Source organism: Mangifera indica, chromosome 2, assembly GCF_011075055.1.
Source record: "Mangifera indica cultivar Alphonso chromosome 2, CATAS_Mindica_2.1, whole genome shotgun sequence".
NCBI lineage: Eukaryota > Viridiplantae > Streptophyta > Magnoliopsida > Sapindales > Anacardiaceae > Mangifera > Mangifera indica.
The window spans coordinates 17,081,799-17,104,280 of record NC_058138.1 but is presented as its reverse complement, the minus strand read 5'-3'; the positions used below and the strand labels follow the sequence as shown (position 1 = coordinate 17,104,280).

The 22,482-nt window shown below is 33.5% G+C and overlaps 2 protein-coding genes and 1 pseudogene across 2 annotated transcripts; all 3 read right to left on the bottom strand.

Annotated features, from left to right (window-relative positions):
• Positions 1-156: 156 nt before the first annotated feature.
• Positions 157-2,436, bottom strand: LOC123207797 (annotated as a pseudogene).
• A 1,170-nt stretch (positions 2,437-3,606) lies between these two features.
• LOC123202089 (potassium transporter 1) lies at positions 3,607-8,981 on the bottom strand. The gene is made up of 9 exons (XM_044617822.1): positions 8,696-8,981; positions 7,652-7,895; positions 6,827-7,072; positions 6,067-6,117; positions 5,710-5,970; positions 5,573-5,625; positions 5,357-5,471; positions 5,023-5,277; positions 3,607-4,920 (listed from the first exon to the last, which is right to left on the bottom strand). Exons 1-9 carry the CDS (start codon positions 8,738-8,740, stop codon positions 3,929-3,931), a joined length of 2,262 nt encoding a protein of 753 aa, XP_044473757.1. The 5' UTR covers positions 8,741-8,981; the 3' UTR covers positions 3,607-3,928.
• Positions 8,982-11,803: 2,822 nt separating this feature from the next.
• On the bottom strand, positions 11,804-15,227 carry LOC123209274 (ran-binding protein 1 homolog a-like). The gene is made up of 4 exons (XM_044627190.1): positions 14,950-15,227; positions 14,717-14,868; positions 14,495-14,620; positions 11,804-12,474 (listed from the first exon to the last, which is right to left on the bottom strand). The coding sequence occupies exons 1-4, from the start codon at positions 15,096-15,098 to the stop codon at positions 12,251-12,253; spliced, it is 651 nt and encodes a 216-aa protein (XP_044483125.1). The 5' UTR covers positions 15,099-15,227; the 3' UTR covers positions 11,804-12,250.
• Between the last annotated feature and the right edge of the window lie 7,255 nt (positions 15,228-22,482).

Here is a 22,482-nt window from a genome sequence, read left to right as displayed (position 1 = left end):
TTGTACATCATTTATATATAAAATGATATGTGATAACTAAAATATATGAATAGTTATGAAATACATGTCGTTTATCCTGTAGAAATATAAACGCCGGGTCGTTCATCTTCTCAGAGAATGAAATGCATGTCGTTTAGATAAATTCATGATTCAATATTCAAGTTAATCGTCATAGCTTGCTTGCATTGATACTGAAAATCACTTATTATAAAGCAACTTTACTGTCTTCACCCCAAAATGAAACAGTTTTGCTAAGCTAACCCTATAGTACATTTTCTTGCCAGTCCACTGCCTTGATTTGTAATATAATATATAACTGGCTGTTTACTTACGTAATTATACATTATTATCATTATGATCACTACGCATACCAACTTTCTTTAGCTCTTCAAATGCATGTATGGTCTCCGTATCAAACCCACCTGCAAACTGAACCTTCCTATTGTTGGTAAAAGAGATGACGAAAATGGAAGGATTTAATAACGTAGAGAGTTTGAGTTTACCTGGTGTATTCTATAGGCAAATCGAACTCCTTGAAGCAGCAGACTCTGTTCTTGAGAATCTTCCTTAACGGACTTCAGCTCCTTGCTTATTCTTTTCATGTATTCCTTGGCAAGCTTCAGTGAACTTAGTTTCATCTGCTTGCAGTCAACATTTCTTACTTTATAAACAAATTTGAGTTGCTATGAAAAAGTTTCATATTATTGGTAAAGAGTTTATATCAGTTGAAATTTTGATTAAATTGAATTTATAAGCTATGTGTTACCTACCTGGCCAATGAGTCCTGTGTCAAACATCCATTCCCATGGGATCTGAAAATCCCTGTATCTTTTGCTGCTGCTTTCTCTCATTCTTTCTGTGTTGTTAACACTTTGCTCCAACCTGCAAGTTTCATATTTATTCATGGATTTATATTAATTGATGCTATCAAATTTCATCACTAAGTTACAGTAATTCAGCTTATACATGCTCGCCTGTCCTGAAGTGCTTGCATTCTTCTTGTTGCCTGAGCCAAAGACTCTTTCTGGTTGTCCTTAAACGATGAAACCTCAGTTTCAAGGTTCTTCAAGTCTCTGTAATTGAAAGCAGCTTCTCTTAAAGCATCTGCTTTTCGCTCTGGCCATTGTGGGAAATGCTTCAACACTGCCCTTTCATCAACCAAAGATGATAGCTCCCCATCTAGCCATTTAACAAATGTTTCCACATCTGATATCTCTGAAAAGCTTGCCGAATCCACCTCTTTGATCAAGAAATTTATGAACTCCTTTTGTTTTTTGACATCAGACTTTATCTGCGTATCAATGTTCATATTGTCAGAAAGAAAGTATTCATATTACAAAACAAAAGAGAAAAACTCAACGAAAAAATAAGATACTGTTACACTTACAGCTGAAAGATAGCTCGAGCGATTCTCAATCTCTCCAATCATGTTCTTATTGAAAGCCATTACGGGAGTTGCTGTAGCATTGGTTCTGTTATCCATGTGAGCATCTTTCTTTGTAAGCAAACGATATAACTCCACAACTTCTGGCACACGCCGCACTGATTTAGCCCCACCCAACAGTTTAGACGGCAATGGAGGCGGCGGTGGTGCTGGTGCTGGCGTTGGCATTGATGGCACTTTAAGTTGATTTGATTGATTTGCTTCACCGAATGTGAAATAGCTGCAGGTGTAGGCCTTGGTGGCGGTTTTGGTAAAATTATTGATCTATCTTTCCCAGATTGCAATTCTTGAAAGTTTGGCTTCGGACTGAAAGTTGTTTCAACATCAAGATTGTGTTGTTTGTGCTGAGATGCAAGATCTGCATTGGAGCTGTCCATGGAATTCTGTAACTTCTTCCAGAGCATTGATTTCCTCTCATTGTCGTGCGCTTTCAGAGAGTTTATCTGTGCTTTAAGACGAGCTACTTCTTGTCTGAGCTCATGATTCTCTTTCTCCAGTAAAGAACTCCTTGCAAGAGAGGCTTCAAGTTGCTTCTTGAGGTTTGAAATCTGTGAATCATCGTCTCCTTGTGGCATTTTAATCCCTCTTCTATTTTGCTTTCCCTGGAAGAAATAATTAATCCCGGAGATTTGATTAGAGTCACATTGAATTGCTAGCTTGATCTTTCCTCCTTTAAATATTCTCTTACTTTTGAAGTAAGGAATGTTAACCAAAACCTGAGAAGAGTGATATTTTTTTGAGAACTAATTCCCCCTAATATGCTGGTAAGCATGCAGGATACAGTACCATAGACAGGGATATTACTCACAATTGTAGCTTTCTTCTGTTAGATATTCCTAAAATTTGTAATGTATAGACCTGAGATTTCTTTGGTTTTCTGCCACAGAAGAATTTGTTGTCCCTGGTAATAAGAAATGTTAGGTGCACCATTTAGTTCTCTGGTCAAATTTACCTAAAGAATCATTTTTCTTTCTTTTCAATTATAAATTTGTTTCCATGTTGCTAGATGGCTCAGGGTAACTTTCTTCTTTTTCCCATGTTCTACACAAAGTGTAGATAGGCATGTGCAGAAATCGAAGCTGAAATGAGTGATTGATAAACACCAACTGCTCTGTGTCCAATCTTCATTGACCAAGTGTTAGCCCAGGTGAGGGAAGGTGGCACCATTCACCATTGAGTCAATTTGGTTTCATTACTTCTGATGGAGTTGATTTTTCCCTGTAGCTGTTATGGAGTTCTTGTTAGTAGATTGCATTTGTTATTCTCTGCTTGTGAAGCAATGTGAAAAGGAAAAAAGGGCGGTGAAGGATGCTGACACTGCAAAATTAAAGTAAAGGAAAAAAAAGCTTTGATAATTACAGCCTAGCAACCAGAATAGAACAAGATCTAAGTTCTATTTAGGTGCCTTTTTACTTTCATAAAAGGAAAGAGCAAGATCTAAGTTCTACCGTTTTTACTTTATACTGGCTCATTCTCATAGATCATTCTTTTCTTCATCTTTGGCTTTGGGTTGGCTTAATAAAATATAAGTGCACAGTTTTGCATCAACAGGAATAAACATTTAATGGAAAAATTTACAGTGAAGAAAGCAAGCAAACCCACATTAAAAAAAAAAAAAAAAATCATTTTTAGAAGGTTTATCCCTTTAACCATCTTGTTACATCAGACGATGCAATTTGAACGTAAAGATTAAAAAAACCTAACTTGATGCACAGTCACTAGGGGTCTAGAGAAGTAGACCCTGGATTAAAATTCTGTAGTTCATAAATATTCTTCTTACTCTATTCCCAAGGGAGAAGCAAAGTGTCCTAAATTGGAGGGCATAACATAATATTTTTTAGGAGTCTACTCCAAAGCACTTCAAGTGAGCTTACTTTCCCGATGCGGGCCATCTTTAGGCTCTTAAATTAAATTCCCTCCAAGCAAGGGAAAAGAGACTCAAATAGATTGACAAATGGTACGCGAAATAAATGTAATGCTGGGACCTATTTTTTATGATGAACTTCATTTTATCTGTAATATGGACGCCCTGGTACACACGGAATTGTTCATCATTGAGCTGTATGTAGAATTCCCTCATAAATGGCTATATGAATTATATCCAGGTAGTTGCATTTGTTTGCACAACAGCTTTGTATAATTGGTAATCTAGATGCATATTCTTTGTCTGGTAAATCACTTTCACTTTGTATCCTGTTTCTGTGAAATTTTAGAACATAAATATTTACAGAACTGTTTAGTTCTGCTTTGTAGCTACATGATAAAATCAGATAATCATCTTTCACTGAAGATACAACCTTGAAGATCAACAGTAGAAAACTAAGCCATTGAAGGGCTCTCTGATATTATTATGCTAATGTCATCCTAACTCTAGACTACTTAATAAACATCTGCGTTACTGGTAAGACCATCAGATTTTGCTGACTTTGTTCCTTCATTGTGCAGCTCCCTCTGTTCTGTAATGGCCGTGCTTTTTTGTAAAAGTTAGACGTAGTAAATCATGCTGACTTCTAGCAAAGAAGTGTGGGGCACATTCAGGACAACCTCAGGTTCTCTACAATTCTTGCTCAGAAAAGAAAACACGACATTGATAGCAAATTTCTTGAGAATGGAAGATGATTTCTTTGCCTTTGCATAAGAATGACCAATAATATAAGCAACACCAGATTCTTTGGCTTTCAGTATCTCGAGAGATTCATCTTTAAGTAGCAAGTTATCAGTCCCTGATTCAGCAACTTGGATCTCAAGCAAAGATCGCTTTGTGTTCTCTTTATTTGAATTCTTGAGGGTGGGTCCTGAAGCATGAAAGACTTCAATATCTGAGTCTCCAGCACATTCTTCTGTAGTTGCTGTGGGAGCAACTTCTTCTTCTGTCTCTACAAATTGTACTATTTCAGACACCAATCGGTTCTCAAAATCATGGTTCTCCTGTTGCAGGTCCTTGTAACCATACCTCACAATGCATCGGAACATGCCATACTCCTTTAGGCTCACCCGACTAATTAGCAACCGTTCATTTTCATTGACATGGGGAACTTGAACAGATTTGACACAGACAAAAACTAGAACTTGATGGAATGCAGGCAAGTTAGTCACAAAGTGTCCAAATATAGCAGGAACTCCGGTTACTAGATTGGTGTAAACAAGTCCAATTCCAGGGACACGCACCATGCCGAGGCTAGGCCCTAAAGCCACTATCCTATTCACTGAAACCTTGTTCTCCACATCAAAATCATGTTTTTTCATAGTTCCATAGTTCCATATATACATTATTGCCATAAAAATCAGTGACAGAGCAAGTGGGATCCAACCCCCTTCTGGAACCTTGTAAACACATGCTGAAATGTAGAGCAGTTCCACAGATCCAAAAACCACCAAGAATGCAACTACATAAATTAGCTTTCGCTTCCACACTACTATCATCACCAGAGCCATCAAACAAGTTGTCACAAACATGACAGTAGTCACTGCTAGCCCTATGAACCGATAAAAACAATCAAATATTATTTGAAGGCATCAATTAAAGACCTTAAGAATATATTAAATCTGCACCGTTAACAGATAACTTAAATATGTACCATATGCATGACCCATCATGTTAGTATCTCTCAATCCGATTGTCACAGCTAAACAAAGGCACATTAAAATCCAATTGACCTCTGGAATGTATATTTGACCATACACTTTACTGGATGTATGGACAATTTTCACGGCCGGAAAGCAGTTTAGTGCACAGCACTGGCCTATAATGGAAAAAGTAGCTGATATTACAGCTTGACTTCCGACTACGGCTGCAAATGTGGCCACAATGAACACTGGCCAGAATACAGGTTCTGCATGAAAGAAAATGACATCAATAAAAATAAATAAATAAAATAACATTAGCTAGTTGATACTCTAATATGATCTTGCCTGGTATGGCCTTGTAGAAGCTTCTCTGAATATCTTCATGGTGCTTAGAGAGAAAAGCAGCCTCACCCATATATGCAAGAACTAGACAGGGATACACTAGACATGTAAAGGCTACCTGGGAAATTAATACCAGATGTTACAATTACAAGTAGAGATAAGAAAATTTCTGGCCTGTTCATTTCTTAAACACAACAGCATTCTTCCCAACAGAGGTACCTTTATTGAGAGAGAAGTGAAATGCCCCAAATCAGCAAACATTGCCTCGACCCCTGAGATAGTATATTTAAACAGAAGTAATATCAATATGCAGCAAGCTAAACAAATCAACTGCATTGTAAGTCAGAAAAAGGCACCAGTGATTGAAAGAACCACTCCTCCTAATGACACCCAGCCAGGAATGCCTGTACTTCTAAAGAACTTCAACATGTAAACAGGAGAAAGAGCATTAAATATATGTGGATTCCACTTAAATATGTTGTATACCCCAATACTGCCAATGCATAGAAGCCATGCTGTGACAATTGGAGCAAACATGAAAGCAACTCTGTGTGTCCCATGGTGCTGAATTGAGAAGAGCCCCACTAATATGGCACATGAGATTAGAATAACATAATCTGCCAGAAAAGAAATTAAATATAAGTTTTAACAGATGGTCTTGGTTTTTGATGGGTTACGTATTTAAAGCTCACAATGAGTGGAGTGGCTCTTACTCTCATGGAGTCCTTTGATCTTAAGTTGAACACCTGAGACTGCAGAAAGAACTGAAAGGAACAATATATCAACTATTATTTCCTAATCATATTTATCAAAAACTAACTCAATCAAAGATGGAAAAGAGATAGAACCCACAGGCTAGAATAAAAGGTAGTTCATAAAAGCTCCTTCTTTAGAAAGGAATCCATTCAATTCAAAAATTAAAGTAAGCAAGACTAGTCACTAACACAGAAGAAGGGATAAATATGCAAAACTAGTCACTAACTGATACACATTGGATATACATTTGTTATACTCAAAAGGCTTTGTGGACATATGACTGATAGAATCAAATATCTTTCAGCATGTTGAATAATTTATGAGGAAAAGAGCTTTTTTTTATTTTTCTAGTTTACGTAGTTCTAGGCTTCTAGCACCACCGGGAACTACTATCAAGCTTCTTTGGGTCATGTCTACTTATTCAAAACTTAAAGAACTTCTACTCTAGGTTTCGGCCAAAAAAATATAAGCTTACAGGGATACAATAATGCAAACAAATATCCCCATTTCCAATAAAATCTATGACCAGATCATTTTCTGATCAACCTACTGTAAAGATACATGTTGTGGATTCAGTACAAGATTATGCGAATAGGAATCACACGACTTATGGAGTCAACATTTATAAGGTTGAATTAGCTAAAACTAAGGTAATGAGCTTATTAAAATTCAGGATATATACAAACGACTACAGAGTCCAACACTATATGGAGATACCTGATATTGTAGGGGTGAGTACTCCATCACCAATTGCCATACAGGTTCCAAGGAGAACAAAAATCAACAGAACTTTACAAATTCTTGGGTTCTTTTCAAATAATGCTTTCAAAGCAGAACTCTGCCATGTGTCTACTGATCCATCTGTTGCGTAGGCAGACAACTTCTCATCTGTGGCTTGTTGATTTGGTAGAATGCTTAGCCTTGCATGGCGGCACAGAAGAGAATACAATGCAAAGGTACCACCTGCGCAGTAAGCGAAAAATTGACATTGATAAGCTGTCTTTCTTCCTTGTCCAATCTGCAGTCATGTAGCTCCAAATTAATATTTCTTGGAACTAGTACAATTCTTCCAAGGGAGGGTTATGTTTAGAATGTAGTAAGGAAAGCTCCACCATAAAGTTAAGATAAAGCAAAGCCAGAAGACTATATCTTTTGGCTACACATATCAGGATACCTTAGCTTAACTCTTGTCTTGTGTCTCATTTTCAATGCAATACGCCCTTGCAGTTGTAAGAAGAAAGAAACTAGGATAAGAGACTCTTGAGTATTGGTTTTACTGGCAAAACAATGAACATTTCTCTCAGTAGATGCTTTATTTTGAGTGGAAGCGCAAAACTACTTATCCGCAAACAGTAGTGACAGCAAACATTATCTTCTATTCCCTCCTCCACAACTTATTATAAAATTTGGAAACGACCCTGGTGGGTAGGTTTAAAAAGTAGTATCAAACTTTATGGGCCAGGTGTCCTTCATCTAATCCACAAGGTCAATCATGTTAATTAAATAATGAATAAGTTCTTCAATAGAAATAAAAAGTTTTACCTTCACCATTGTCATCAGCTGACATCACAATGAAAATATATTTGAAGAGAGCGATGAGTGTGAATGTCCAGAAGATGAAGGATAGCACCCCATATATTTCCTCATCATTTTCAAGAAGGGTTAACTTCCCTGAGAAGGTGGTTTTGTAAACATAGAGAGGAGAGGTACTGAGGTCACCATAGACTACTCCAAGGCTTTGATAAGCCAATGTAACCACAGTTGCACAGGATGCCCTCTTCAAGTTCTGTTCAGGAAATCAAATTCAGTAAATATATTCATCATACTTAACACAGTTAGCTCCATATAATAAAGAGTTGTACAGTTTAAATCCCAAGATTGTATTTGGAATTCACGGTCCATTTATGCTTGCTCAACTGAATACATAATTTCTATTTACAAAAAATGGAAACTAGATGAAAATTCTAGGACACACCATTAAGAATATTCAACTTTCTTAATGTCATAACCACCGATTTCTACTAGGATTGAACACATGAACTCCCACAAGGAAGACAGCGTATGCATTTATTTTAACCCCAAATCATGACTCATGAGTTCAACTCAATGAAAATTTTCTATCATTTTTTAACTAGAACACTCACAATGTATTTCAGAAATTCCAACTAATAACAGAATTAAAATGAACTATGAAACTGTCAAACCCATGAGATTAATAATCTTGTTAAAGCAAAACTTTATACGGAGTCCTTCCACACAAATCACTCTATATCATACAAGTGAACTGAAAGGGAAAATATCAACCCATAAACCACAGAAAATCTTCAATGAAAACGATTCCATGAAGTTTTAATCACATTGCATCGACTCAATGACCCCTTAGTTCTTACAGAGAAGCATTCAACTCAAGGTCCCTAGTCCAAATGGAAGCTTACAAATCATTTTACAAGCCACAAAATCACAACCCCACATAACACACTCAGACAACACTAATAGCAACATAAAAAATCAGATTACATAAAGATACAACTCTGACAAAGTAAATAATGTTGAGTCCAGAAAGATTAACAGGCCATGCAGGACTACCTGTTGAGATATTCCCTGTTCTAAAAATTCTTGTGATGGCTTCATGGCCTTTCTTCTTCTGTTTTTTCCCCACCTTGGAGCTTGTGTTCTGTGAAAAAGAAAGAAACAAAGTATTTTTGAAGGAAAAAGATGAGCAGCTGTGATTGAGAAAATAAAGAGAGAGAATTTAGAGGATGTAGGAAGTAAGTAGCATAGCAGCAAGCAGTGAAGAGGCAAGTGCTGTTTGTGTCCAAAAAATAAGCAAGCATTTAATGCTTTTTATCTCTCTTCAATTTTTCAGCCATTTTATAGCTCAGCCTTGAAAACTGAACATAATTTTATAAGTTAGACTGTAATCTTAATAAATTACTGTGAAATTTTGACATGAATGAGATCTCCATTGGATTTTCTTACCTACACCAACAACTATATTTTTTTTTCCTTCGGTTGTAATTTCCGGGTAAGGTTGTCCCCCATTCTTTATTTACAAGGGACCTCCGTCCTGTCCAACAATAATCCATAAGCCAAAAAAAGAGAAAAAAAAACCTGACAACCCATTAAAGTATATATAATTCTAGATTACTTTAAGGGTTTTCAGAACAGATTTGTTCTTTATTGTTTTAGTTTAAAAAGCATCTGGCCATCCCTATCCAACAAATCCAGGCTTTCACAGTGAACTAAATTTCTCCACCTTTCAAAGGGTATATGGATAAGCATAAACTTCTCAACCCTTGTTTATTGAATTCAATTATATTATGAAATTTTAACTCCTACTTTGAGGCAGGACCCTTCGGGTATGGAGGTACAGCCTACTCTACATAAGTAAAAAGGCCTCACAATTGTTTCCTGTTATAGTTCAAATGTTTGGCCTAATTTTAGGCCATTTAATTTTGATATTGATTATAATGAATGCAGGGAGACTAATCATGCATTTTCTTTGGTTATTATCCTAAACCTACTCCTCAACTATAGCTACTAACTTATCATGCAGATCTTATTTAACACAAAGTATTGGTTTCCAGTTCACCAAAATGGTGGACCTTGCAGCTTTACCTAATATTTTAGTAGTTTAACAATTGGTTTAAAGGCATAAAAGGAGTGATCACTTGAGAGAAATGCAGCAAAAGTTATCAGATAATCATTTTTCTTTATCAGTTTGCTTTACAATAAGAGAGAATTGAATTTCGCTTTCATTATCATTTTCTCTATATTTTTGAAGAATAATGATGTAGCTAGCCTTTAAAAAACTACTCAGTATAAATGGCAAAAAGGGTTGAAGATAATCAAACATTATGCAAATGATATTAATTGGCTAGGAGTCTTAATCCAAGACCTTCTGCATGGCTACATCAGATTAAATGTGTAGATGTGTTACTGAAAACTGCAACTGATAAGGAATTGTATTTTTTTTTTTATCTTGATTTACTCATTTTCTTTACAATTTTACATTGCAAGTGGGGCTTTAAATAACATAATCAAAAGGCTTTTTCTCTTTTTGGTTTTAAAACATTGAAAAAAAAATCCCAGGAAAATTGGATATTATCAGCTACTTACTGTAGTTTGAATAGTCCGTGTCATGGTAGAGAAAGTAAAATAATTTAAAAAGAATAAGACGACAGAAATGGTAGGTCCAAAGGAGCATTTCCGACTCCTTTCTTCCAGGGCTTAGAATTGTGCTCCAATTGGGTCCCCTTTAGTTTCAGAGAATCTTAAGGCCGTGCACACAATTTCACCTCCTCCTCGAATTTTCTCTGTACCCTCATTTGCACGTAACAATTGGAAGCATCCTGGCAAATTTTTGAACCAAAATTTCCCACCGCTTGTCTGTGAATTTGTGATAAGTTAGAAATAAATTGGTTTATTTCAAGTACATTGATTAAAACACTTGAATATTGAATTATGAAAGTGTCGATCTCAGATTTATTTTTAATAACATATAATGTAGCATATTTTCATTTATTGCGAGCCTCTTATTTGGGTGGTTCAATTATTAAACCAACTTTCAAGAAACAAAGTTGTTAGTGACCTTCTGCCTACCAAATGAGCAAGATGCTATGAAATCCTACAACTCTGGCTAAGCTGAATGGTCAGTCAAGTCAAGGTTCCAATGCTATGAGATTTTAAATTATGGGCTCTTCACTTAGAATTTGAATTATTGATAGTATTGTAAGATATTGTATCTTCCCACAACAACCAAATCCCTCCTCCCCTGTTTCTTTTGCCCAAATCATTGAGTTGGATACTTCAATTATCAACACCAAACAACAAGATTAAGATTATTTTTCAACCAAATCCCTCTTAATTTTCTGTTTCTCGCAAAATTATTGGGCTCAAGCGTACAATGATTATGGTTTGTTAGTACATTGGAAAGAGAAACAAATGTGTTAGGCTATGTTTCTTTATCAAACATTTAAAGCTCTTTTAGGCTTTGTCTAGGTTAATTGCATCTCTCAGTCTGCGTCTCAGCCCGTCTCATGTCAATCTTCAAATTCAGACAAATAGAAAAAGTCATTATGTGATCTCATTAAGGTGACCTTATCCTCAAAGTTGTTTTCAGGGACCAAGAGAAGTATCCACATATGCTTACTAGCTTCCATTCCATGGGTGCCTCGCCCATCACTTTCAGGTTCTTTAGATTGTCATTAAAGGGAAGATGATATTCTATTTTGATGCCTAAATTAGCAGAAAATTTCTTTCAGGCGAACCAGATGCACCACACGATCTCCATGCTGCTACCATACACTGTCATAGTCTCATGAAAAGAAAGGCAACAACACCCATTTATTAATTTTGATCCAGTTGGTGAGGGGGGCCTGAAAGTTAACAGGAGCAAACCAAATCTTCATTCTGAAAATTCTAATACTCTACTAGTTTTACTATCCTTTGATGTTACTTGAATTTGGATGTTAGATTGCAAAAAAAATTAAGAAAATTAGAGTACAGGATCATCTCATGATCGCAGCAAAACCTCAGTGAAACGTTATCCCGGAAGAAATGTGAACATCCTCCTTTGGCAATCGCCTAGTATAGCCACAACTTACATCCAATTAATCGCTTTTTGTCGCACAGCTGGCTATGCATCAGAATGCTTAAACTTTCAAGTAAAATTCAGTAATAAAAATATTGGGCTCCCTAAAATAAACTGACATTTAACAGACTAATTGACAGTGAAATATAATATCTGATCACTGCATATACAAATAACAAATCCAAACTCCATAATTCCTGAAATTATATCCAAATAAAAACTCTGTAATTTTTTTTTCAGAAACCCATAAAAATATATAACCAGGAACTTACAATGATAAACAGTAACATTTCTTAAATAAAAAGGTCGTAGTTGAACTTCTCCAACAATACTCAACTATGAAAACACAATCCTCAACACGCAAACGTGACCAGAGCTTCACCAATTGTTGACAGACTCAAACTGGACAGAGACCCAAACCACCAAAACCCATAAATTGGTCCAAATATTTTCACCAGCTTTATGCGCCAAAATATGAGCAAAAATGTATGAATTAACCGACTTCATCATACTGCCAAGCATATGGATGCAAAAACAAACCCAAATCTCTAAGTTGAGGAAGCAGACTCCTCAACTTCCTTCTCCGCATCTTCAGTTTTTGATTCCTTTTCCTTAGCAGCAGGGGTCTCTTCCCCGGCTTTGTCCTCAGTTTTCTTTTCTTCAACACTCAACTTCTCAAGAAGATCAGCAGTGGAAGTAGCTTCTTTATTTTCCTCTGTAGCTTTTTGGGATTCAGCAATTTCTGTAATCATTTCCATGAAGGCTTTGCAATCTGAAAAACGTAGCAAAACAATTCACAGAACAGATAATCAATGGGGGGATAAAGAAAGTAAGAAAGAAGCATTGTATATCAAATAGTGGCACGGAAAAAACTAAAGCATTCACAATGCAATAATATTTTATCCAAGTCAGTTTTTACGATTGCATCCAGGTGAGCCTTCTCAATTAGTGACCGCTCTATTGAGGATAAAAGATGCTCTTTTACTGATGAAATGGTTGAAGTCATTGGGTATTTGCATAGTTGAATACATGGAAATAAAACTACAGTATAAGTCTAATCCCAAACTACTTCAAAGACACAAATTTAGATGACATTGATAAAGATGGTGATAAATTAGTTCTTAACAAATTCAATAATTATTTCATTTACTTAAAATTAATTTTAAAGTATCGTTTCCATTTTTCAGTTAAAATTTTGAATTTGAGTATTCAGAGGGTATAATAAAATTAATAAAATTAAAGAGCAAAAAACATAATAAAATTTTATAATTGTAAATTTGTAAGAAATAATATAAAAAATAAAGGCCCAAGGGCCCAACTTGGGACTGGATCGCCAAGCCCCCGCAATGGGTTTGGTTCCCAAATCGGTCAAAGCTCTGCATTTGGAGAGAAGGCCCAGGCTGGTATCTGTCCCCACTGGCCCAGGCCTTTCAATGGACCAGGCCCTGAGGGCTTGAGCCAGGTTCAGTCTAGGCCCCATTTCCCAGCTCTAGTTAAAATCACCCACTCTCTCTGCTAGCTATAGAAAGTGAACCTATGTCAATTGCTCCATGATGGTGCTTAGACAGGGAGACTTATGGACCCCATAGATCCCTACTTTGTCTTGCATTAAACCAACAAATGTATTATTGAAAATCATTTAATACAAGCACATCAGCAAATAATTCCTGCCAATCACTCTCCTTAATCAAGTATAACATGAAAAGTCAATAATCATTTCATAGACCATAGATTTATATAAAGAAGCTATGCATGCAAAATGTTTAGAACTAATAGCCAAAAATAGTTCATACAACCTAACATTGAAGAAAATCTTATCACATATCAAGATTGGGACAAATTTAAAATACCCAATTTTTTTATAGGAAAATATAACCTAACCCAATTTTAAAAAAAGCAAAAAACCTAAAGGCAATTGATTCAATATATTGACAAAGTGCCACCTATTCTATGATTAAGGCAAATTACCATCCAACAAATTTCAATTCCAAACTAAAGTCTACCATTTGAAATGATGAAGTAAATTTATATAAAAAGACAGAAGATACTCTGTTCCACATTACACTGCCAACATCGATGGAACAAAAAAAGTTTTAAGATAATTTAATAGCACAACTAAATTTTCCTTAAATATCAGCACTTCAGAAACCTTTAGAAATGATATTTTGGTATTATTACAACATTGAACATAATTCTATTTGCTGTTCTTTGTAGACCAAAAATAAAGAACCCTGAACATGTGCATATATAAAGAGATGAAGATAGTTTGAAGTAAAGACCTACGAAAAGTAAAAGCTAGATGCGGCGTGGGGACATGAGATGAAGAATCTAACTTCCAAGTGGAACAGCCTTATCCAAGACTGACAATTGAATTGATTACGGACTTGTTAAGGAAGAAAAGTGGTTTTATCAAAGGACCAAGCTAAATATGATAGACTTCTAAGTCTTCAGTTTGGTATAGAAAGTTTTGTAGCCACTAAACACTGCTAAAATAGGCTTCATCTTATAGTATTAACACTATATTTTTCCAGAGGAAGGATGACAATCACAACATAATCTATATAATTGAAACTTTAATCTTTCACTCCCATTCAGAAATCAATCTACTGCAATCAAAATAGTTCAAATGAAACTCGGCGTTCATCAAGCACGGTTCAGGCAGCCATCTAAATTAAACTTACTGTTACATTATTAAATTAATAAACGAACTAATTGGTCAATACAACTTAAACAACTTCAAAACATCAGATGAGAAATGTAAATCAATAATAGAAAAAATTCACTATACTCACTCTCAACGGATCCGAATCTGATGCAGAAAAGCTCATCCTTCAATTCACCATCAGCAAAGTCAGTGGCGTGCCAGACACACGACTTGTCGTTACCACCATGCTCTTGCACGGACATCGTCGGCAAAACTGCCAGTGCGAAAAAGCACAAGTTTAGATAAATAAACAAATAGCATTTTTATTATTTAAAACATCGAAAAATAAATAAAAAGAAGAAGAACGAACCGAAATGATTGGCACAGATCTTGAGAGTCTTAGATTGTCTCATGACGAGACGAACCTTGCCGGTCTGTTTATGTTTCAAAAGCTTAACAGTACCCGCTCCTCTTTCTTTCCACTGATTACCTTCCTTGTCGAAACGGTACAGTTTCGATTTCCTTCAAGATAAAAAAGACAAAACAAAATCAAAAAGTGAAACCCTAGAAGCGAGAAAAAAGAAACAGATCTAAGCCACTTACAGATCGAGGATGGGATCTTCGTCCTCTTCACCGGTAGTAACAGCGACTTCCTCGAGTTTGACGATGGGGGCCACCTGAGCTCCGGTGTCTTCATCTTCGTTGTGTGGTGCCTCCTCCTCTTCTCTGTGATCGCCCTCGGTGCTGGCCATTGATTTGATTTCTGAGTTAAGCGTGAGAGTGAGTTGAGCGTGAGAATCCGTGATTCAACTCGGCTGACCGTGTTTGGAGGCAAGAATGTAGAGAGCAAGTAGGGCTTCTCAAGGGAAATCTTAAGGTCACGCAGCACAAAGCAGATTACTGTTTTCTTTTAAAGAGAATGTTTGGATTATGGAATAACCGTTTCCCTGGACTAGAACAAGATATCTCCACGTTTAAAATAAACAGTGTTTGGCTTCTTATACTTGTATAGGAAAAAAATTTTATATTTTAAGTTGAAGTAACTTCTAAACCTAGTAAGTAAACGAACGAGGAAAAATGGTATAGAAATTATATAGATGTAATACAATAAAATAGTAAAAATATATTTATAAACAAATTATAAAATTTGAATATAAAAAAATGTAAAATATTTATCTATGAATTTGAATATAAAAAATATGTAAAAATATAATAATATTAATAATAATTTTAATATTTTTTATAGATATTTTAATTAATATTTTAAATATAAAATATTTAATAGACTATTAAACTTAATATAATATAATATATAATTAAGATTTACTTATTATCAAAAATTATTAGGAGAGGTTAAGGATATAGATAACAAAAAAATATTTTTTTTGTTTTATATAATTATGTTATTATGATAATTAATAAAAAATATAAAAGATATATTCACACATTAAACATTTTTAAAAGATAAAAAAAATTGTGTAAATACACATTTAATATAAAAAAACAGATAAAATATATATTTAATATATTCTATGTTTAAAAATTTTAAATGATATATTTAAAATATAAACTAAACATACTGATAAAATATAAATAATTCAAGTTTTTATTAATTGGGGTTTTAAATTATATCCAATGATAATACTGGAGGAAGTGATTATCTTATTTTCCCGGTTAGAGAAGACCAAAAAATATTTTCTAAATTTTATTTTTTCGCTAAAAATCTATTAGGTTAACTAAAAATTACTTATATTTATTTATAATAAATTAAATTTATATGGTATCCCTGTTATATTTTTTTCTCTTACTTGGTGTCTCTCTCTTCTTTTTTTATTGTTATTTTTAAACATTTCTCTCTCCTCTTCTCTTTCTCATAAAATTAATTAAAATAGACACAGAATTTGCCGTATAAACTTTTTTTGATAAAATCTATGTAGTTTTATCATTTTAAACAAATCTTATTTTTTATTTCAATAATACTCTTTATTATATTTCTTCTTATCCAGATTGGTTTTTACCAGAAAATCTTTTATCCTATTGAAACTGTGAAGGGGTGAATAAAAATGCAAAAGAATGCATAAAACTGTGAAGGAATGCGTAAAACTATAAAGGGGTACATAAAAATGTGAAGGGATACGTAAAAATATAAAGGGGTGCGTGAAAATGTGAAAGGGGTATGTGAAAATATAAACAGGTGTATAAAAATACAAATAGGTGCGTGAAAATATAAATGAGTGTGTAAAAATACAAACAAGTATGTAAAAATTCAAATGGGTGTGTGAAAATACAAAAAAGTGCATAAAAATATAAACGGGTGTGTGAAAATACATACAAGTACTTGAAAATATAAAAAAGTACGTAAAAATACAAATTAATATGTAAAAATACAAACAAATACGAAAAAATACAAATAAATGAGTAAAAATAAAAACAAATATGTAAAAATAAAAACAAATACGTGAAAATACAAACGGATGTGTAATAATAATAATAATATATTATATAATTTAATTTAATTTATATTTATTATTATATATTATATATTATAGGATTAAATACCTCTTTCCATTTTTACGTACTTTTATATATATATATATATATAAATAAATTATATATTAATTATTAATATAAGATATATTAATAATATAATATTTTTTTTTATATTTTCACCCATTCTTTTTATATTCTATGTACCATTTTTATATTCTACACACTCGTTTATATTTGTAAGTATCTGTTTATATTTTTACATATATATTTTTTTATGCATCTGTTTATATTTTTATACATTCGTTTGTATTTTCATGCAACCGTTTTATATTTTTACACAATTGTTTGTATTTTTACACACTCATTTATATTTTCACATATTTGTTTATATTTTCACGCACCCGTTTATATTTTTACGTATTCGTTTGTATTTTTACGAGCCCCTTCACACTTTTACGCACCCCTTTACACTTTCGTATATTTTCGTACCCTTTTGAAAAAATACACACATTTTCCTAATTTTCGTACCCTTTTAAAAGAACGTATACCTTTAACACTTATGCACAACCCACATGTATTCTCTATGTAATTATATTCATCATTTTCTAAAGGTATATAAATATCAACTATTGTATTAAAAATTAATCTGTTTTTGATATATAAATCTTAACAATTATAGAAAAATCAAACTTAATATATATATTTTCAAAAATAAAAAATTTCTTGATAAAAATTAATCTAGATAAAAAAAAGATAAAATATATTATTAAAATAAAAAATATGATTCATTTAAAAGGATAAAACTATAAAGATTTTATCGAAAAATATTTATACGGTAAAATTCTTATTTATTTTAATTAATTTTTCAATATGTTATACTTTTTTTCTCTTCCTTAGTGTCTCTCTCTTCTTTTTTTATTGTTATTTTTTAACATTTCCCTCTCCTCTTCTCTGTCTTTTTCCTCCGCCGCCTCCTTAACTTTCCTTTGTTTCTCATTTTTTCTGTCGCGATATTACCAGGGGTGGGCTGGACAATGTAGTCAGGCTGCAATCTAGCCAAATCATGGAAACTCTCACTTCCCCTAGATGTCGACTACAATGATGAGTGTGGCATTTGGATTCTAAGAGTCTTGATTTTTAAAGGCTTCATTTTCAATGCCACGTTTGATTCCTTTGAAACGTGATCATAATGGTGAAAACCAAATATAGTTGTTTCCCAATGGCCAAAGGATTATTTTCTACCAAGTTTTAATATAAAATTAAATATACATTTATAAAATTTTAAATATTTATTTATATTCTAATTTTTATTAGAATTTTTGTTAAAATTTCTTTTAAAGATAAAGAAAAAATTATTATTTTATCATTAAACTCAAAATTTTATATTATTTTTTCTCTTAATTTGAAAAACCAACAATTTTCATTAGTAGTAAGTTTTGAAAAATCGTTTTTCCTTCTAGGGTTTTAAAACTTCCTTTTATTTTTCGACAATCGACTCTAATCCAACCATATTCTTCCTCAATTACAGATGATGGATGACAACACCTTACTGATTCCACTGATGATGAAAGAAGTTAGGACAATGAATCATTTATCATCCAAAAGCAACAAAGGTCGTGTTGTTGCTTCATTGAAGGTCGTCGCTTATGGACAATCAAATATTGTCCTTCATTGATACTTATGGACGATGATTCATCATCCAAATCTAACTGACAAAGCGTCCTTTGGCATGTGAAGCTGTTGTCCATTGAGCCATGTCCAACAATCATCCAACCGTTGTCTGTTAAATCATCGGGGATGAAACAAAGTTTGTGGGGGGTGAAAAAAGTTTTAAAAAGTTTGTAGGGGCGTTTGCAAAGGAAAAAAAACTTGAAAAGAATGAAACCCTATAGTGGGGGGAGAGGGAATGTGAATTTTTTAAAACTTAATCTTAGAAAGAAATCATTAGTTTTCCAAATTAAGAAAGAAAAATGATATACATTTTTAGAGTTTAGTGACAAAATGATGATTTTATCCTTATTTCTAATAAAAAAAATTATAACAAAAGTTAACTTTTAAAAATCTACAAATATATAATTATATTAACAATAATGCTACATGCACAGAAACTGTGCACAAAATTTATACAGAAACTGATGTGACAGTGATATAGTGATCGCTAGAGGTAATTTGTCAACTGTCTTTGCCTTTTTTTTATAGGAATCAAATCGTGGAGATAAAATATTTAATTTAATAACACTAATATAACATTTGTCATATCACTGTCACATCAGTTTGTGCATAAATTCTGTGTATATAGCATTATTATTATATTAATATTAAAACTTGGGTGGAAATAGTCTTTTGGCCTTTCCACATAGTCTTTGCTTCAATTGAAAGCGTTAATTCTTTTTCATCGAAGATGTTCGTTCGAAAGAAATTTCTCAAGGATTTGAAACCTTTTCTAGCCTCCTTTCATAGATTCATACCATATACCATTTGATGTTTCGTTGTCTTTTCTTATCAACATCGAGACTCCTCTAGCTCTTTCCAAACAAGTATCTAGAAATGACTTGTCCTGGGCTTATGCGATGGAAAATGATTTGCTCAGAAAAAACATCCTGTGCTTCTTAGGGTCGCTCAGTTTCTCAAGAACGGAGAAGGTATTTTCGTACGAAAGAAGATGAAAAATGCTTAGCTTCAAATGAGATGACTTGTTTACTTCCTTTTGAGTCCCATATGCATTGTCACCTCCTTTTCAACTGCCAAAGATTAAATATTCATGATTGTATGGATGATTCTCCACTTTTCTATCAATTGCAAATTGAAGAACATGCCTTAGCTTACAGGCCAAAAAAGAACTAAGTGAAGATCACATCGTTGGCCAAATTCTCTTTTTCATATCATTTTTTTTTTTTAATTTTACTAAATTAAATTAGCTACTATACTTTTGTACAATTAATTTTACGTTAATAGACCTTAATTTTAAGTAAAAAAAAAAAATGTATTCAAAAAGTGGAAAAGTATTTTTAAGTAAAATTTTTGACTGGAAAACGTTAATCACTCTAGGAGATGAGTAAGTTATTGAATAGGTGAATGGGTGGCTGATGATGCTAATAAAAGGGAAATCTTAGAATTGGAGGGCTTAAGATGTTCATCGATTGATTAACTGGTTAAGTCACCGTTTTTCAAATTTTGAGTGAAAGAATTTGTTAAAAATTAAATTTGAAAAGATATAATAAATTTTTAATTTTCTTAATATTTTTATTATACGACAATTTTCTTAACCTGAGGGCATGCATTACATAGATTGGCTTCCATTAGAGAGTTCTTCGTCTTCTCAGGGTCATTAGAAATTTCAGGGTCTTCATTGCACCAAGTTCAAAAGAAAAATAAAAGCTTTGCTCGCACACATATAGTTAACCAGAATAAACTTTTGTTACTAAAAACAAAGATGGTGCCTAGAGCTCAAATCTGAAACCAAGAACAAGTGAAGTCCTTCGTCAAGACTACTGGATTTTGGAGCTACCTTTCTACCCAGTTTTATGGTTACCGTTCTGCCCAATCTGGACACATGTTTCATGTCAAGACGAGAAAAATCATGCTCTCTTATGCCGGTTAACTCTGTTTTCCCTGCTGGAACAGATTGTCTTTGCCTCTGTGATGGAGTTTCTCCAGCCCTAGATCTTTCAGCAACAACTTTTCTGCTATGGGTGGGACTGGTTTTATCTCCTGAGCTAACTTAGAATGTGTCAACCCTTTAATTAGCTGTTTGTAGACTCTGAAAGCTTTTTGCTAGTTCTCTCTCTTTGTGGGGGCAAGTTTCTTGATTTGCTCTTGGATTCTTGTGTTCCTATGTGTATAGTTTTTTGCTATTATCTTATCTTTTATCTGGCAATTACGAATATAATAGGGCAAGATAAGTTCAGGTTGGATTGCAATTTTGGCTTTTCTTTTTACTTTTATATACATTTACTTACCAAAAAAAAAAAAAATCGTTCGTCAAGACCCAACTGCTGATAGAATTCTGTGGCAATCTGCATTCAAATTGTCAATGAGCCTCAACTGAAATTTCTTATAACAGATGATAGTTTACCTGCACGATTATCTGAAGATTTCCCTGAGATTGACCAATAAAAGATCTTTCATACACTCAAGGACCCACTCTTTAGAAAGCATTCCAAAGACTTGACAAGAGATTGAGAAGCACAACGTGAATTTAGTATAAATATTTGTCAACAGTTTTATTTTGATATTTTGTTAGAGAAAATTCAAATTTATACAATTTTTTTATACATAAAATCTTTTATTTTTTGGTTATTTAAACTACCAAAGATCATTTACTTTGTTTATAATATTTTTATCAATTTAATCTAATATCATAAGTAGTTGAAATTAGGCACTTTACTCTTTGTTGCGGGTGTATCGCGAAAATGTTTTGAGTGTATTCAGTACTTAACGTAGTTACGTGTATGCCAAAATGTACGGATGGGCCTTTGCTCCGCGATCATAGTATTATTATTCTTAAGTTAGCCCAATCTGCTGGGCTCATAAAACGTGTCAAATGCCAACTAATCGCCTCTCTTCTATTGAATTGGTGGACTTTCAAAACCCATCAGAGTTTCCGTAATTCACAATAATGGCTTCTCTAAGAGGAGTGCTTACGAGGTGCCACCGCTTGAAGGGAATAGTCAATGGTCGGTCTTTATCAATAATCAAATTTATAATTTTCTTTCCTGAAAATTTCTACCGTGCTTCTATTCGTCATCTTAGAAATCGGATTAAACATTTCTATTCCAGTAAGTGCTAAATAATGGGTCTCACAAGTGAGATTAATATATTCAACAAATTGTCCTTTAGGGAGAGTTAAAAGCACATAATGGAAACTTCCTCCTCCCTTCTCCCACTAATATGTTTATTATTCGCCCGTGTTGAAGATAGCTGCATAATCAAATTCAACCCAATAGGAACCAAACACGTGCGCGTGAAGACAAAGCTGGATGTGCCCTGGAATTTCCTGACAGCGTAGATCCAGTTTGGTTGGTACGTGAGCAAGGCAGCGTCAATGTTTTTAATTAATTTTATAACAGAACTAGTGATGTTTGGAACTAATTAAGTAGTTTAGTGGGCAGCTTCAATGTATGTATGTATGTTGCGGATAATTATAATTTACAAGACAAGAAGTAGATGCAATTAGTTGGCAAGCTCCAGTTGACGAGTTTCGTGTCGTTTGATCATGGACCACCCTTGAAGGATCCTCTTTTAGATTCAATGTTAAATTGCCTTCTCTTAGGCACCAATAATTGTGGACCTCTATGTTATTCCAATTCATCTTCTTATTTATAAATATATGTTTGTTGGCAGATGATACCAAATTTTGTCTTTTCTTTTACCGATCGCAGCTTTATTTATAAGAGTAAACTCTTATTAGTTAGTCTCTAATGGTTAAGTTGCTCATATTATTTGTATATATATATATATTTGTATATTTAAAATGAATATAAAAAAAAATACAGCACATTCAATAAAAAACAGTAACATTACACCCAATTGCCTTTTACACGTAATAACCCTAACAGTGTAAATGTTTCCTTAATCAAACAAACATACAATTCTACCTATTTGACATAAATTCAAATATTGGATGACTTCTTTTACCATTGACCT

Bases quoted from the DNA above. Each gene is read 5' to 3' on its own strand.
- LOC123202089 (XM_044617822.1), bottom strand. From the start codon at position 8,740: ATGAAGCCATCACAAGAATTTTTAGAACAGGGAATATCTCAACAG. The intron at 6,118-6,826 runs GTATCTCCATAT...TGTTCCTTTCAG, and splicing joins ACTCACCCCTACAATATCAG to TTCTTTCTGCAGTCTCAGGT. The intron at 5,971-6,066 runs GTAAGAGCCACT...CTTTTCTGGCAG, and splicing joins GATCAAAGGACTCCATGAGA to ATTATGTTATTCTAATCTCA.
- LOC123209274 (XM_044627190.1), bottom strand. From the start codon at position 15,098: ATGGCCAGCACCGAGGGCGATCACAGAGAAGAGGAGGAGGCACCACAC. The intron at 14,869-14,949 runs GTAAGTGGCTTA...TTTATCTTGAAG, and splicing joins GAAGATCCCATCCTCGATCT to GAAATCGAAACTGTACCGTT. The intron at 12,475-14,494 runs GTGAGTATAGTG...TACGTTTTTCAG, and splicing joins CAGATTCGGATCCGTTGAGA to ATTGCAAAGCCTTCATGGAA.